Genomic DNA, 15,352 nt, shown 5'->3' with positions numbered 1-15,352 from the left:
GTTTGTGCTTTCTACACAGTAAACATGCGAGGAGAAGTTCAGTGTGTGAAATGCTCGAGCACGGAGCGATGTGCAGATTCCGTAGCTCCCGGTCTTTGTAATGAGTAATTCAGAAAGCTCTGTTCAGTCTAGAGAGCAATCTCCACTAGCTAGTAACGGGTAACGCTTAGAGGAAATCTTGGATTGATTTTTTTAAACTCATTTACTTGTCTACGAACCTCTTAACTTGTTGCAAAAGGCAGGTGTTGCCTTTATGGGTCTTTCATCCAATTAGAAGCTCTTAAGCGTCCACCTAGGTTTTTTGGCAATAGATTTTCTGCACAGATCTAGCTACAGATGCTGTTTGTGTAGATCTGTGTACTTTTGTGAGTTAAGGGGCCCCCACGTCCCTGCACCGCGCGCACCGGGCAGTACCACTGCCCCTTGTAGCAGCAGAGTTTGCTGCGAAGTCTGCTGTGGTCAAGGTTGAGTCAGCACAGAGCTACTGCCTGTGGCCTTCAAACTACTGTTGTAAAGAAATTATTAGCTGTGGATAGCACCCAAAAGTTGCAATGAAATCATCAGTAGTTCCCCTTCTTTGTTTTCCGCTGGAGAATTTGTGGGGGATGAAGCTGGAGAAATCATGTTACAAGTAACTCATTGCTCGTGTTCCCCCCAGTTTCTGTCTGTTCATTCAGCTTCTTTCTTCTTGCACCAATTACTCTGTCTTAAGTAAATTACAAAGCTCGTCATAATGGTGCTTGAGGATTGGTATATAAATTCTGAGGCAGATGTTCAGCTGCTGTAAGTTGAAATAACTCTGGAACCGATGCAGCCACAAACGTTTTTTTCAGCTATAGATCTTACTTTCGTATATGAGCTAGCTGTTCTTTCTCAGGCTTTTAAAATGCTTGAAAGATTTAAAAACAAAAGAAGAAAAGTGGAACAGGGAAGTGATATGCAGGCAGTTGGAAGATAATAAGGTACTTGGGCTTGTTTAAATGCTTAGCTGCAGATACTAAGTATAGATCGTGTTAATAAACAGCTGTGTGCATGTGTCTTTCCGTGTAACCATATGCGCTTTTCAAAGAGAAGGTGTTGGAAAATAAATTCCAAATGTTACTGAAATCCATGCTTCCTTCTGTGGTATTTACCATAGAGCAATTTCTAAGTGAATCCAATACATATCTTCAAAGTAATAACAGACAAGTCAATAAAGGCAAGAATTAGCGGACTCTCATACCTGCTGCTTCTTTCTTTTGTTCAGTTCAGTACAATCAAACAGTGCTAGATGTTCTGGAAGGTGTCGGTGTTTAATGGATACAATCGGGAAGAGTTTAACCTCTACGTTTTTTGCCCCCTTATCACTTAAGCAAAAATGTTCTTGCCTCTGGGACATTGACAGTTGCCTCCGACTGCACCATTGGGCATCTGAAATGGTAAGAAGAGCCCGTGTTTCGGCATCTACATCTCTCCCTGTAAGTGGTTAGCCTCCCTTTTTTGATGGAGCTACCATTAGAAGCCCCTTGGATATGTCCCGGTGCAATGTGGAGCTGTGGCAGTGATATTTTTACTATAATTGCTTTCTTAAGATTATGACAGGCCACTGCAGTTGCTGTCACTTTTTTCAGTGTGAGTTAAACCAAATATGTGCGATCCAGGCCTATTCACTCGACAGGATGCTCTGAATTTATGTGATTAGAAGTCTCTTCAGATAAAATGCAGTTCATCAAGGCATTTTTCACAAGTAAAATACCTGTGTCAAATTAGCCACTTATTCCCTTTCTACTATCTAAAGAAAAATTTTATTGAATTCAACAAAAAATCTCTAAGCTACCTGCATATGCCATGAGATAGGTAGGTAAATAGTGTCTCTAATTAGTTCCAGATGTAAAATTGCCTGTGCAAGATTAAAGGCGGAGTTGAAATTCTTGGGGGGGAAAAAACCCAAAATGGTACTGAAAACTTCTGAAATGGAATGTTTTTCAGAAAATTGCGCCCTTCGAGTCTTTCGAATCTAGTAAAATGTTCATCAGAGTAATAGTAAAAGAAATGCTCAGCAAAGACTGCTAGAAAGTTCTTTACTCCTGCAGTATTGTTTGGCTAGATTATATGTAGGATTATGTAGCGGTTCTCAGGAACTTTGCCGTAAAACGTACCTATGTCATCACAAGATATCAATAACCACTTCTGAACTGTTCTCTTATGGTAGCTTCAAGCTCCTTGTATTAATATGTTTACTGATGCACGTATGCACAGATGGTACATTACATATGGTGGCTGTCCGCAATCATGTGAATGCAGCACGGTTGCTGTGACTAGTAAGTACTTGCATTTATTTCCAAAGAGCTATGTTACCTCGCAATAACTCAGATGTTTTGATATTTCTGAGGTCCTGATTCTGCAAGAAACTCACTGGAGAGAAACTATGAATTTGGCACAGCTGTATTCAGGCAATATTACAGCTGAATGCAAGAGTGGAGTCAAAACTAGACAGGTTTTCCCTTGACAAAAGAAGTCTGATCGTCTTTTTTTCTTCTTGCTTCCTTCCCTCTGTGGGCACAAGGTAAAAATAAGCCTGTTCTAACTACTCCTGGTTGGATAAATGTTAGTGAGATCGTTATAATCACTGGTTCATTATTGGAATCTGTATGCTGTTCTTCTGTCTCATAAAATAAATGTAAATACAAAAAGCCCCTTTTGAAAATGGCAAAGCTCTAGAAGATAAGATTATTACCGTTACTCATTTTATGCAATTTATCAATTAGCTTTAATATATTTGGATAAATTGGATATACCAGTGTGATGAGAGGGGCATAATTACCAACCTAATATTTTATCCTAAAGTTCAATTGAGCAATTACTGGTAAAAACCAAATGCATTCAAATAGATTTTTTTTAAAGAACTACTACTTGAATCACAGATTAAGGCCAAAAGGCCATTAAATTCTGACTTCTTGAATACTGTGACTAAATTACATCCTATAGCTCCCTTCTCAAGCTATCACAAGTTTCCATTTGAATAACAGCAAGGATTGGTGTTCTGGTATTTAGGTTTTCTGATTTGGAATCTAACCTTCATTTCAGCAGTTGAAGTGATAAGACGCTATCTTCAGCCATGTTTTTGTTTGCTAGATTAATCTAACGTAGCACCTTCTGTATAAATACTAGCAAGCTCTAACTGTCGCTTTGTTGAGGTTTTATTCAAGATACATACGTATGTGCTGAATTACTTCAGTCTGCGTAACAGTGTCTTGCACTAGTAACTTATGATTTTGAAGTGGATCGGTACTTCATGGCCGATTGTTCCTTAGGCTTCTCCACTTGGAATTGCCGATGAGAAGTATGGGTTTCTAACACAATGCATTTTGAAAAAATATTTACAAGTAATTTCTCTGAGCATTGTTGTTCAAGCTGATAGTTGCTTTTACTTGAAATCTGACAGAAAAACTGAAATGTGGCCTGCTCGTTTAGGCTGGATTAATTAATTAATTTTCTCCTCAATCGGAACAGTGTTGAATCAGACCTCTGGGAAAATGTTTGAATTCAAAATCCGTTTTCCCAATAACGTGGTAATTTTTTATCTTTCTGATAATACTTGTCTCAGTTAACTCAATCACCTAAATATTCACAGACAGCAGGCAGTGCACAGTGTAATGTTTCTAGGAAAATATTATTAGTAGAGTTTTTTTTAGGAACTCAGCCTGTTTTAATTAAGACCAAGGAACTAAATCAATTTTTAAAGAAAACAGAAAAACCAACAGTTTTAAAGAAAACTAGCAGTGAGAGAACTCTGCTTACATTTGAACAGGCCCCTTCCCAGTTTAAAAAGTACTCTGCACGAGATTTCTCAGAAACCTCCCGTAGAGTCAGGGTGATGTCTACCAAAGTTGGCAAGGAAGATGACTGCTTTTGTTCCTTTCCCATATTGAATTGCTCCATAGATGTTCCACTACTCTATCGTTAGGACCTAATGGGTAAAATAAACAGCTTGCTGTTTGTTGTGAGTGTTGAAGAGCGGAACGTCGTTTTAATGTCATAGCGCTCAAAACCAGGAAATGAACCTCTTCATGTGCCTTAAACATCTCTTGTTAATATAAAGGTTTAGTATAAATACCTTACTGTATCTTACCACTTCCAGTGTTTAAAATACAATGTTCTTGGACTTGAGTCCCTCCGAGAGCCACGGTTCTCAACGGAACTAATATAGGTATGTCCAGGGCGTCTTGGTTCTTGGCTTCAGCATTTGAATACAATGAGTAGGATTAGTTTCTGTTCAAGTCTTGAACCTATACTGAAGCTGACAGAAAAGTTCTCACCAAATTATCTGGGCTTTGACTAACTGGCTGAAGTACTTACAAACCCATAATAGTAAAACCAAAGGTAAACAGTAAAACTGAACTACCTTTCCATCCCAGGAGCGTGGAAGAATTCTAATAGTTGTGCATAAGACATTCAGAAAAGGCTTTGAAACCGTTTGCTAATAAGATTAAAGTTTCAACTCAATTTCTCAACTCTAGTGCTGGACAAAATGGCGTCTCATTTCAAAGGCACAAATCCTGCGTCATTTTTAGATTAGCAGTGACTCAAAATCCCGGAGTGTAACAACTTCAAAGAAGGGGGGAGGACAGCTCTGGCTCCAGATTTCAAAAGGCATCCCACACTCAGTTTTTCAGCAGTGATGCACATGAGCACTAAGATTTTCATATTCCTAGACTGACAACTCTCTTTTTCTTGGAATTCCAGTCCTTCAGCTGATTTGTGATGGAGGGGCCTATGCTATAGATCGCCTTTGGCCAGTCCTCTTTTAAGAGTCCTAAGGCCAAATATTCCAAAGCATTCTCGCAAGGGTTGATGGCTCTGTCTGGTGATCTCGGAGCGTCGCTTGAGTTAAAAGTGCTAAATGAACCCTTGAAATGCCTAATACAAAAATCTTTTAGGGAAAAACAGAAGAGGTTGGGGTAGACAAACCTGTTTCAGATCTGAAGAAGTCAGTCTTGGCTGGAGATAAGGCAGTGGTCAAGATGATCTCCTGTGGCCTTTTGCAGACATATCTTCTATTTTCCACTAGTCTGTTGGGGGGGGGGGGGGGGAGGAGTAAAACCTCAGTCAAAGCGATGTCTCCTGACAGAGACACTCCTGCTAATGGCAGATCTGTTGCTTACGCTGGGAACTGACTGACCTTGCATCGTTCTGCCACACTTTCCTTTTTCTTAGTTCCCAATAATTTTTACTTTTTATATCAGTCCTAAGTGTTTTGTTTTGGCATCTAAATAAAATATAATTTAAATATTGGCTACTTCACTTTACAGGAATACCCCATTTGTACGGAATGGTTAGTGCCACACATACCAACTGCGCACCTCATGCATACCAGTCTTCTCGCTAGCTTAGTCAAGCTAACACATCTTCTGTGAGAGTTATAAGACGTGACTTACAATTGTATCTTTTTAAAGCACTACATTTATTAAGTTTTTCGGCATTCAGCGACCCTGTTGGTCATCTGGAAGCACAGTGATTCTGGTCTGTGCATTGTCTGGTCACTAATGGCCGTTGTGCACTCAGACTGCCAGCCACGCGAGAGTGACTCACTCTCTGCAAACCTCCTGTTGCTTAGTAGCCGTTTGTAAGGAGAAGGAGAGTTGGAAGGTAGTGGTGAGGTAAGAGGAAGAAGGCTGGGAGGCAGGGTGTTCCTGGCTGCCCAAAAAGAACTTCTCAATGGGAGGCATTATTTGACCTAATTGGGGAGGAATTTTTCTGTTTCCTCCCAGATACCAGGTGCATGAATTTACAGTCTGCCCCTTCCCCTTCTCTGCTGTATCCAGGAAAGCTAGTCATGAGTGTGGCCCTTTATGATATGCGTTTATTTATTTACCTGCTGCAGCATCACTTTCTCTTTTAAAAATATCTCCCCGTTACCTAGGGAACTGCTTACAGCCCTGTGCATTTCTTCCTCTCTTTGGTGTGTCATGATGCGCCTATATGCCGCGCGCAGGATTCCCGACAGCGTCTGAAGAACTGCGCACCCGAAACCTGTTGTTCCAGCCTGTGTTAAAGCACTGGCACCCGTGCGATGACTCAGATCTAACAGGAAGCAGGAGCCAAAGAGTAATTAAACAAAATTAATAGCTTTATTAATGCATTGAATTTTGCTGCAGGTAGGCTGAATTTGGTTTGGACAGGTGGATTTAGTTCCCGGGATTTAGTTGGGGTAGCTATAGAAAGTTATTGAGCTTGTTTGTGGAAGCAAGCTCCAGAAACAACATTAGTTTCCAAATTACAGTATGTGTCTGTATCCCAGTGACAATACCAGAAGGATAATGCTTTGCCTTTCAAGGGATGTAATACAGATGGGAAGAACGAGAGGAAGAAAGCCCTCAGATTAGCTTAAAGAGGGGCTTTGAGGGCAGGAGCTGTTAGCAAGGGAGGTGCTTCAGTTATATGAATTTTTTTTCTGTGTTAGTAAAGAGAGGAGACTTCATGCTTGATTGCAAAGGGATTGCTTTGCTCCAAATACAACTCTCACCGATTTCTTCTTCTCACATGAATGACTTGTGGACAGTTCAGATTTTGGTTGAGCCTTTGACTCTTAAAGCTTAACAAGCAGGTTGAAATCTAAAAACATTCCTCCCTAATCCTGATGAAATCACTGATTGCACGTAGTTGGGAATCTCAAGAGTTTAGACGAGGTGGCTGTGATGCCATAGACAAATGCTATTGTACGCACTTAAAGTGCTCAGAACGTGATTCAGTATTGGCAGTAGAGTTTTCTGTTAGACAGTAACCCTGAATCCATGTTAGTTTGCCACATGATTTGGCAAAATACTCTTAAAAATCTTTTTTAAAAAGGGAGACGCTCTTGATTTTCTGGTATTCAAAATGTTCTGATTTTTTCACTTAATGAGAGCTTGAAATGAGAAGTTTCCTTTAATTAATTTAAAGTATTTGATTGGTTAAATGGAATCTAGCTTCAGTAATTGATAGGTATTGAAACTGAGGAGTAAAAAAACCATTGCCTATGAATCATAAAGCTATAGGAAGGTGGAGCGCTCCTGTTCGGGATAAGGGCGCTTGCAAACGGTAGCTGTGTTTCATGGCAGCTGGCTGGGAACCGAATGTGACATTTTGTGAGGGAAAAAAAGCTTGGAAGTGGGGCTTTATGTAGAGATGCTTCTGCTGCTCTCTCTCAACATTGCAATTGCTGTGTGACTGCTGCCTAACTAATGAGTGGATGGAATAAGATGTCCAGTAAAGCTATCTTGGTCAAGTGGTTGGTGAGAATTTAAACTTAATGAGTCTCCTGATAATGAAGGTTGAAATAAGTAGGGCTGGTAATTAATCTAGGAAGTAAACTCGTGATTGAGACCGAAAGCCACAGAACAGAAGTTTATAGACAGAACTATTCCAGAAACTTTTGAGAGGCCAAAAACACTTCACTGCTGCTGATGAAAATGCGACTTTATCTTTTAGCTGTTCTGTTGTTGCTGGGGCTTTTTTTTTTATTCAAAGAGAAGTATGTTCATAGTTTGTTTCTTTCTAAAGCATAACAAGAATGCTGTGAAGTAGTTTACAGGCAAATAGAAAGCCCAAAGCCTCCTGAGTTTTAATTTAGGGCTCTCAAAAGACAGGCACGGGAAGTATCCTCCTATCTGCAAAATATTACTTCAAAGCAGGGAAAGCACGCCAGAGTCTTACCGTTCCTTCGAGAGCCCTCCTTGCTCCTCTGCATCGGAGTTACTTCTAACTGACTGTAACCAGCAACAAATGACGGCAGCTGCTTCTGCACCAGGACGTGAGTCAGTGGGTAGGGGATGGCTGAGTCAAGCTCAGCCCTGCTCCTCTCCACCCACCTGCTCCCTGCCCAGCTGCTCCCTGATATTTTCCTTTGGGATTAGCCCATGAGCCTGGCAGCCGACACAGAAAGTCAGAAATAGTGGGTGTTCTGTGTCCACTGCGTGCAAAGTGAAGTCTAGCCATAACAGACCACACCAGCACGGGCTCCGAGTATGTCACCCCCTGTTCAGCAGGAGGGCTTGGGAATTTGTTTAAAGCTGGATTGGGTCCTTAGTGATTGGACTAAAAGCTGAAAAACGGAGGTTTGTGAATCAGGCATATCTACTGGCAGATCAGGATGTTTTACTTCATCAGCTGTTCAAATATACTCTGGTTTTAGAGTTCTGAGTTTTTGAAGCATTTTTTCAGCAAAGTATTTGTTTAGTATTTCAGTATTTTCCCCGCACTCTCCAAGGCAGATTGTATTTCTTCCTTTCCTTGTGATATGGAGGGAAAAGACACAGCAATGGTCTTGGCTGCATTTTCAATATATTTATCACTTTATTCTTGAGTAGTTTCAGTCGTATCTCACCAAGTTCCTGAGTTGGGCTTTGTTCTGTTAGGTTTCCTTCCTCCCCCAGCCCATTATGCTTTGGAGAGTTTCTGCTATAATCCAATATTGTTTCAGTTTGCAATCAGTTTTCTCTGTCCCTAATTCCAGATTGGTAACTCAGCATGAGGAAAGTAAGGATTTTGTGTTATTGAGGATTTGATTTCTCTGCTGAATCTCTTATTTGTTTTTTTTTTTTTAATGCCCAGTAAGAGCACTCTCCCATTTATGAACTGAAATTCCTTTTTTAAAGTTTTGTAGAGAGAAAACGCAACTGTTCTGTGATGGCCGGTCTATAAGGTAACCTCAGTGTGCAAGACGGCTGTAGGCTGCTGTCACTGCACCTTGCAATGAGGTAATTGTCCTGAGCGGGGTAGCGCGAGGTGCTCTGCTCCAGGGTGGCCAGACACAAGCGGAGGTCCCGTGTGCAGCGCGCTGTGGTGGAGCTGTCCCACCAGCGTAGCAGGTACGTTGGGTGCTTGCTAATATTGGGCTATTCCTTCTCTCTTGAATTTGCTCCCAGAGAGGCCTAATTTGCTGCTCTGCCTCTCTGGGAAGAGATGAGGAACCTCTTCACTGCCACCGCTTTTGGAGAGGCGAGTGCTAAGGAAGAGTGGAGTTTAGAAAACCCATATCACAGTGAGATTAGAGCCCAGATTTTGTTAATCTGGGTCCACAGAATTCCTAACTGGGGTTTAAGTGACAGACTGAGCTCTTTCAAGCGGAACAGGGTCGGGGATGGAGGTTATAATGGTGACTCTACTTTTGATACTTTCAAACATTTTTGTTGAACCTTTTCTTTTGTCCAGTTAAAAGTGAAGATGAGACTGGTCAACTTGGCTCTAAAGACACAGTGGAATTAGTCTGTGTGTGCAGATGCTATTTTTTGGATAGGTCATCACTTAACACTGGTGTTTTTTAGACAGTTAGCTTCCACAGTGTAGTTCTGAGTTTTTAATTTGTTCTGAGTCATCTGACCCATCCTTTGAGCAAATCCATCAGATTGCTCTGCAAAGCATGGCCAGCGGTTAACACGTAAATCAATATCCTTGCATTGTTTTGACATTATATCGTAAGCCACAGCCTTTGCAAATGGTGGCAGTGAGGGGAAAGAAGGATCTAAAATAATCTGGTGTGTTGATATTTCAGAAAAGGAATCCTGCTGCCTTGTGTTACTTTTCTGACTAACAGAAACCCTGCCTGAGTCACCGCAACTGGTTGTTGTCAAGACTGTGATTTAGGGAAATCGTGGAAATAAGGCAACTCTTTCTGGCAAATTCTTTCTTTGCCACAAAAATTATGCAGCTGAACTAATTGGTTTAATTTAACATTCAGGTGCTTTGGGCTTTGTAAGTAATACTCATTTGGCTTGAATAGAAGACGCTGGAGAAGATAAATTTGTCGGTCATTACTAGTATAATAAGTGATGATCAAATTAAAGACAATGTCAGAAAGTTCCTCTATTTTTCCTCTGTGTACGTATTTAGCACACCAGATGGTCAATATAGCCATAATAAACTGGTGGGAATATTTAATTAAATGTATTCCCAGGACACTAAATGGAGGATGTTATTCTTTGGCTGATCATCAGAGTAAATATTTTGTAATAAGGAAGAATCCTTGTAGAATATTGCTGGTAGTACATGCAAATCACATTTGGGAACAGAAATGTGTTCAAAGCAGAACTTTCTTCACAAAATTAAGACATCTCAAAATGCTAATTCCTTTTATATGTGACTTTTTTTTTTTCCTACCACCAATTCACTCAGTACTACCCAATTCATTACTACAAATAGCATGACAATCTTTTTCAAATTGATGGTAGTAGAATAGAATGGGTCTAAGTTACAGTCTGTAGCCATTTAATTGGCGATAGTCACATTTTGTTGAATGTTGGAGGTCTCAAAAGGAACACTGAAAAGCAGAATTCAGATACAACAGCTCTATTAAAACCGTGACTGCTCCTTGGTAGCGAGGGAAGCCTGTTTGCTGTTGTTGGGAGTTACTTCTGCTCCTTCTGTGAAGTCCCGAAAGCACTGGAAGCACCTTTTCTTACTCTGAAAATCCCTCCGTCCCCAGGTACGCGGAAGTCCTCTAACCCAGCAGTGACGCTCCTCTATCAATAGCCTAACACTCTTTTCACTCTAGCTAGTTTTATGATATTGTGACTTTCTTTACTCCCGTTTTTTGTTGTTGTGAAAGTGTGATTAGTTGAAAGAAAACAAGAATAAACTTAGCCTGTTAAAAATAGGATAGTTAATAAGCGGAGGGGGGAAGATCAGATAAAAATCTGAATTGCGTAAAATTTGTGGGCAATTGAACTGAAAAGAAGGTCCCTCATTGAGTGCATCTGTCTCAGAAGTATGTAGGTCGCGTTCTCTAACCAGAGTTTTTCTTTCGAAGCATCCTCTAGCCTTGCAGGCAGCGAACATGACTACCTACCTGTAAGAAGGCTGGAACCCAATTTTGAAGGATACTTTTGATTTTTGTTGACTTGGAAGAAAACTGATGTCTTCTTTATGAACCTCTCCTGACAGAATTAGTGTGTGGTCTTGAAAGAGTTACAGGACCTGACACCTTACACAGTCCAGCTGGCTATGAGGAAAGCAAAAATGTGGGCAGGAGGTGTTGGGATGGATAGTTAGTATCTCCTGATTTCTAGACACGCACATCTATATATTCCCAGAGACACGATTTTCAATCCACACCTGTATTAGGCCTGTACTGCTGTTAAGTTTGTACATTTAAGCACGCAAGTCGAGAAGGCCCAGAACTTCCAGGAATTTTGATATCAAAGGTACCAGTTTCATTGAGAGATGGCATGTAAATAGGCTAGCATATAATCTTAGTCTGTTCGCTTGGTCAGACTGGATTTTGTAAGGACTGTGTCAAACTGCATAGAGCCAAACTGCTTCTTTTAAAGAGTTGTTGTGCTAGTGTTGGCAAATTCTCACTATTCTATTAAAGTTACCTACTGCATTAAAAAAAAAAACTCCAACAACCACAAAAAAGCAACATTTGGAAGAAGCTGCTTAACATAAAACGAGGAACTAACACATCTATCCAGGAAGCAGAAGACTGTAAATATTGACAGTAAAAGTTCCCCTCAGAAATTATCAGTGGAAAAATTGTTTAGCTATTACTGCATACGAACAAACAAAGCATGTTCAAAGCTACCCACAGAGCCCCCAGTGCAATACAACTCCTTTATTTCCTTAGAGAGCCTCCCTGCCTGAAAGCTTTCAGATGCATCTAAATCCAGAGATGATGCACTAGGGACAATCTGTGAGTGGTTTGTTTCTACAATTTCTGTTAGGTCCTGGATCTTCACTGACATCCTTACTCACTAAAATAGCGTATGAATTTGCACTCGTAACTAATTCTAATCATTGTTTTAGGGCTGAGTCTCAAGAACACAGTGCTAAGGAAGGGCTCTCTTTTTGGGGGGGGGGGGGAGGCCTGTTTGTTTTTGGTTTTTTTTAACAATTAAATGCAGATAGTTACTTTTGTTTGTATATCTTTGGGACCACAGACTATCAAACCCCACTTGAGCAGTCAAGCCCCATGCAAGAGCAAAATCTTAAATAGACTAAAGTTTAGTTATGATAATAGATATTTATTATAGAAACATGGTAGCTGGACAGTAAAAAGGTAAAGAGGGAGAAGAAGAGCAAAGCAATTTCCTATATTTTTTTAGAACAACAGGGAAAAGGTTTGAGGAAAGAGGAATTCAACTGGGATTCGTAGAAAATTGCCCCCTTCGTTCCCCTCCTTATAGGGGCAAGGAGTCGCATGTTCTGCTCTCTCCGGGCGTTTCCGCTGCGCCCCCGAGCTTTGCCAGCTGGTACCAGCTAAAGCCGTCTGATGTAATTCATGCTTTCCTCTCTGCTGGGACCTTTAACTGGGCATGTTTCTCGCTCTTCGGTAAGTCTGTGAGGTAGAGAATAATTCCTGCTCTGAAAGACAGCTTGTGAGCTTTGATTTGGAGTCAGTCACTAAAGCAGAAGAGGGGAGCAGGGGGGTGGTGAGGACCAGCCTGGCCTCGGGGCCCTGCTATGCCACAGGCGTCCTGTGTCACTGAGGAAGTCACCTAATCTCTCTGCGCCTCAGTTTCCAGCCGTATGCAGGGATAACAGCTTTTCCTTAGCTTACTGCAGTGTTGTTAGGGTAAAGAGTTTGAAGGGATTAGGTCCCACAGCCAGCAGCTTTAAAAGCTCTTTGGATGGATAAAACACATTGCTGAAAACAGCTACTGAGGTCCTGATGTATGCTGTACCAATGCTGCTCTTGTGCAGTCACAGCAATGGCCTGACAGCCTCCTGCTATCTGCATCGTGTAACTCCCTCTCCTAGCCTGGCTAACACAAGACGTTTCTCCTGCATAGCTCACGCAGATGAGCAAAAACGGAACTGTGTTTCAAGCAGCTTCGCAAACATCAGATACACGGTCATCCTTAATGTTCCTTCAGCGGAAATGGAAATGCCAGTAACATTGCATGTCTCCACATCTCTCTTAATTAGAGTCACAGCTCCATTTAACCATTAGACGCAAGTGGTAAATTGATTCCAAAAAAAAAAGAAGTGATTTCTTTTTTTTTTTGACACTGAGCCATGTGGGATGGGAAATCTCTTAGTCATGATTTTGACCTACCACCTTCAGGCCCAGCAGGTAACCAGCAGCACTGAGGAAGTCTGAGTCAGCTGAGACTGTGCTGCTGAATCACTAGAACAATCCCCAAATGTTTCCTCGTGGGTGGTGTGCGCATACACAGATCCAGCATCTGTTTTTAATCAATGCGATTGCTCATTTGTCAACAAAGGCAAAAGCTGATGTGCTGGGGAGCAAGGATGTAACTAATATTATATAAGGAATGACCTAATGGCCTAGGCTTCAAGCATGCGCTCTTATTGTTCTGGAGTAAGTGCACTCGCCCTGCACGTGGCCCTGTCTCTTTGTCACTCGTCGCTCTCTGAGGGAGTATGCCAGTGCTCTGACATCACAAGTGCCTTGAGTGGTTGCAATTGAAGAATAAGTCCGTTTGGTAGAGAATTATGCCCTTTTTTACCTGCAATAACGTAGCTTTGTTCCCCCTTCAAAATTAATTTGACCTGCTCTTGGGGATGAAAATTCTCAGCATCAACTGTAACGTTTTGTCCTCTTCCTGGAAAAAAACAGCAGTCTGCTGGCTAAGGGCCCACTGAGGGAACTTCTGCATGGGTTTTGCATTCATTTATAGCTCCTAAACATCATGCCAGGTCGTGAGAAATTGGACTTTAAGGTTGTGGCAAAAGAATTTGAAAAGAAACCTTCTCTAACAGTGTGCTAATGTTTTGCAGACGTTCCTGTGAATCATGCTTCTCAGAAATCATAAGCTGATATGATGCAGTACAGAGGCAATAATAGAAGAATTATGTAAATGTAGGTTGGACTTTCATTTTAATATTTTGGCCTAAGATATCCTGGAGAATAGTGGTGCTTTCCAGTGACACAGGGCCTTCACTTGCCTTCTTTACAAGAAAACTTAGGTTCAAAGACAAACTCCAAGTGGAGGCCTTGTTGGACCAGAGCCACGTTAGCTCACTGAGGTACTACCTTCTGCTGCCCAGCCAGGATGCTTGCTGCTGAGCTCAGATACTGACAGGGCAGAGCCAGAGGCTTGGAGACCCTTGGTCCTGTTCTGAAATGCTCTGGGAGGAGGGAGGGGCGATATCTTTGTGCTTGTTTTGCCTGTTTCAAATATTGTGTGCTGCCTAATGACATAAGAGGACTTCTGTCTTGTTAACAAGAGTCCTGCAAGTGCTGTTAAAGCCAAGGAGCCAAGGGCTCAAGGAATGACTTCCTAAAGCCTGTTTGGGAACCTGTGCTTTGTGCTCTGTGCTGGGTGCTATGTCTTTTTAGGTGAATTGCTCTTCTGATTGCGGCTCACAGGGCTCTGCAGCTCATTGCGCTGTGAGCGATGAGCTGCTGTCGTTGCGTCAAGAGAGTACAACTCCAGAGACAAGAGTTTTGGAAAGAGTAGCTCTGGACTGCAGGCAGCAACCAGTTCTGGTTATGGCTATATTAGATTTTATATAATTATTAAATGAAGATGTGTTTGTTAATTACAAGCTTGCTGTACCTTAGCATAAAGATAGATGGCAATAAAGAGAGATGGCAGTATCTCTCTATGATAGTTACAGTAACTGCTGCAGTGATGGTCAGGGCAGCTGTAAGACCATCTTATATAGGATCTCTACAGGGAGCAGAGCAACCGCAGGGAATACAATTGAAATCAAATTAGTTGGCAGCAAGGACGCTGGAAGAGCACCTTAAAGAACAATTGGGGAGCATCTACTTTATGCCAATTCCTTTTAAGGATGACTTAGGAAATACCAAAAGAAGATGAAAAATACCGGGCAGAAAAGGTACAGGACAAAGCACTGAACTTTGTAGTGATCGTGCAGATTTGGCCAAGAACAACACTGCTCTTACAGACTGTGCTTACTAGTCAAAATATGTGACTAGTAACCCTTCTTCCTTTATGTTTCCATTCTGTAGCCTCTGGGATGCTGACAGTACACAGCACAAGAGGGGATGGATCTCTGTTATGCTTGTACTAGCAAACAGCATGACAAAGTGATTCCCAAATTTCTGCTTGTGTTGATGGCAAGAAAATTTCAAAATTTCGATTTTAGCTCTGTTGCTGTACCAAGACCTCCTTTTGAAGTTGTTTGTGCTTCAGGGAGATCTTGCTTTGCGTTATTTTAGTCCAATATACAGGATGGTCAGATTTAAATCCTTTGTAACAACAGTGTAAACTCAGAATAAATCCTGTCGAGGATCCTGGCCCATGGCCCTTCAGTGGAGTAATTCTGTTGTAGGCACAGCAGCATCTGGTCTTTTATGTTTTTAACAGTGGCTGTGAGGTACTCAAAGGATAAGCAGTGTTTTTGTACAACTCAGGTCCTTTTCTTTCAAGGGAAGCTTGATAATGACTTGCTTACCCTGCCC

The 15,352-nt window shown here is 41.5% G+C and overlaps 1 protein-coding gene across 4 annotated transcripts in view; it reads left to right on the top strand.

Moving 5' to 3' along the window:
* The window catches only part of LOC104143546 (vesicle-associated membrane protein 2), a 64,205-nt gene that overhangs the window by 28,690 nt on the left and 20,163 nt on the right, over positions 1-15,352 (top strand). For 2 of the 4 annotated variants that reach the window (XM_068954583.1, XM_068954582.1), the window contains exon 2: positions 13,699-13,780. The exons of the other annotated variants lie outside the window; for them this stretch is intronic. In XM_068954583.1, coding sequence (XP_068810684.1) covers positions 13,779-13,780 — 2 coding nt within the window. In that variant the 5' untranslated portion in view covers positions 13,699-13,778. The remainder of the gene's footprint in view (positions 1-13,698; positions 13,781-15,352) is intronic. 4 annotated transcript variants of the gene reach the window in all.

Source organism: Struthio camelus, chromosome 9 (assembly GCF_040807025.1).
Source record: "Struthio camelus isolate bStrCam1 chromosome 9, bStrCam1.hap1, whole genome shotgun sequence".
NCBI classification, from domain to species: domain Eukaryota; kingdom Metazoa; phylum Chordata; class Aves; order Struthioniformes; family Struthionidae; genus Struthio; species Struthio camelus.
The sequence above is the reverse complement of the archived record's forward strand: the minus strand, read 5'-3'. Positions and strand labels throughout refer to the sequence as shown.